The sequence below is a fragment of the Antrostomus carolinensis genome, unplaced genomic scaffold (genome assembly GCF_000700745.2).
Source record: "Antrostomus carolinensis isolate BGI_N321 unplaced genomic scaffold, ASM70074v2 scaffold48564, whole genome shotgun sequence".
Classification (NCBI taxonomy): domain Eukaryota; kingdom Metazoa; phylum Chordata; class Aves; order Caprimulgiformes; family Caprimulgidae; genus Antrostomus; species Antrostomus carolinensis.
The window spans coordinates 2,087-2,680 of NW_010312357.1; the positions used below are offsets into that span (position 1 = coordinate 2,087).

Genomic DNA, 594 nt, shown 5'->3' on the forward strand with positions numbered 1-594 from the left:
GCAGGAATGGACTGTGCTGGAGGTGGCTGAGAAGTTTCTAGGGATGGTAATCGTGCCCTGTGCACCCGCGGGGGCTGGCAGCTGGTGTCAGAAGTGTTCAGGCATCTGCCAGTCACTGCTTTAGAAGTGAATGTGCACATCATTTGCTGTATTCCCCTAGTGAGGGATCACCTGATACCAGAGTGAAAGCTTGAAAGACAAAGCGAAATCTAAATAAGGTTCAGTGTCTTTTGGGAGTTGGGAAGATAATTTGGGGAAATAATTCTTGTTCTGGGTAATTCTAGTTATATTAACACTATTGCAATAACCATATTTAAGTAGTTTATTTTTGTCACTTGTTTCCATTAGGAGGATAATGGCATCCCAGTGCATCTTAAAGGTGGTTTAATGGATGCTCTCTTGTATAGAGTCACCATGGGTATTTCAGTTTTTGGTAAGACTAATACTAAAATATTTATGCTTTGGTACAATTTACAGTGTGCTGATATTAAAATACTTTTTCTTTGGTACAATCTTCAACATGACTGGTGTTTCCTCTGTAGTGCAGTTCTTCCAGTCTGTTCTCTAAAACATGCAAAATGCATGGGGGGGGGG

General features: G+C 41.1%; 1 protein-coding gene across 1 annotated transcript in view; it reads left to right on the forward strand.

Moving 5' to 3' along the window:
• COX7A2 (cytochrome c oxidase subunit 7A2) overlaps positions 1-594 on the forward strand; it is a gene marked incomplete at its 5' end in the record, with an annotated part of 2,770 nt that overhangs the window by 1,220 nt on the left and 956 nt on the right. The window contains one exon of the mRNA XM_010166983.1: positions 349-433. Within this exon, the coding sequence (XP_010165285.1) occupies positions 349-433 (85 nt within the window). The remainder of the gene's footprint in view (positions 1-348; positions 434-594) is intronic.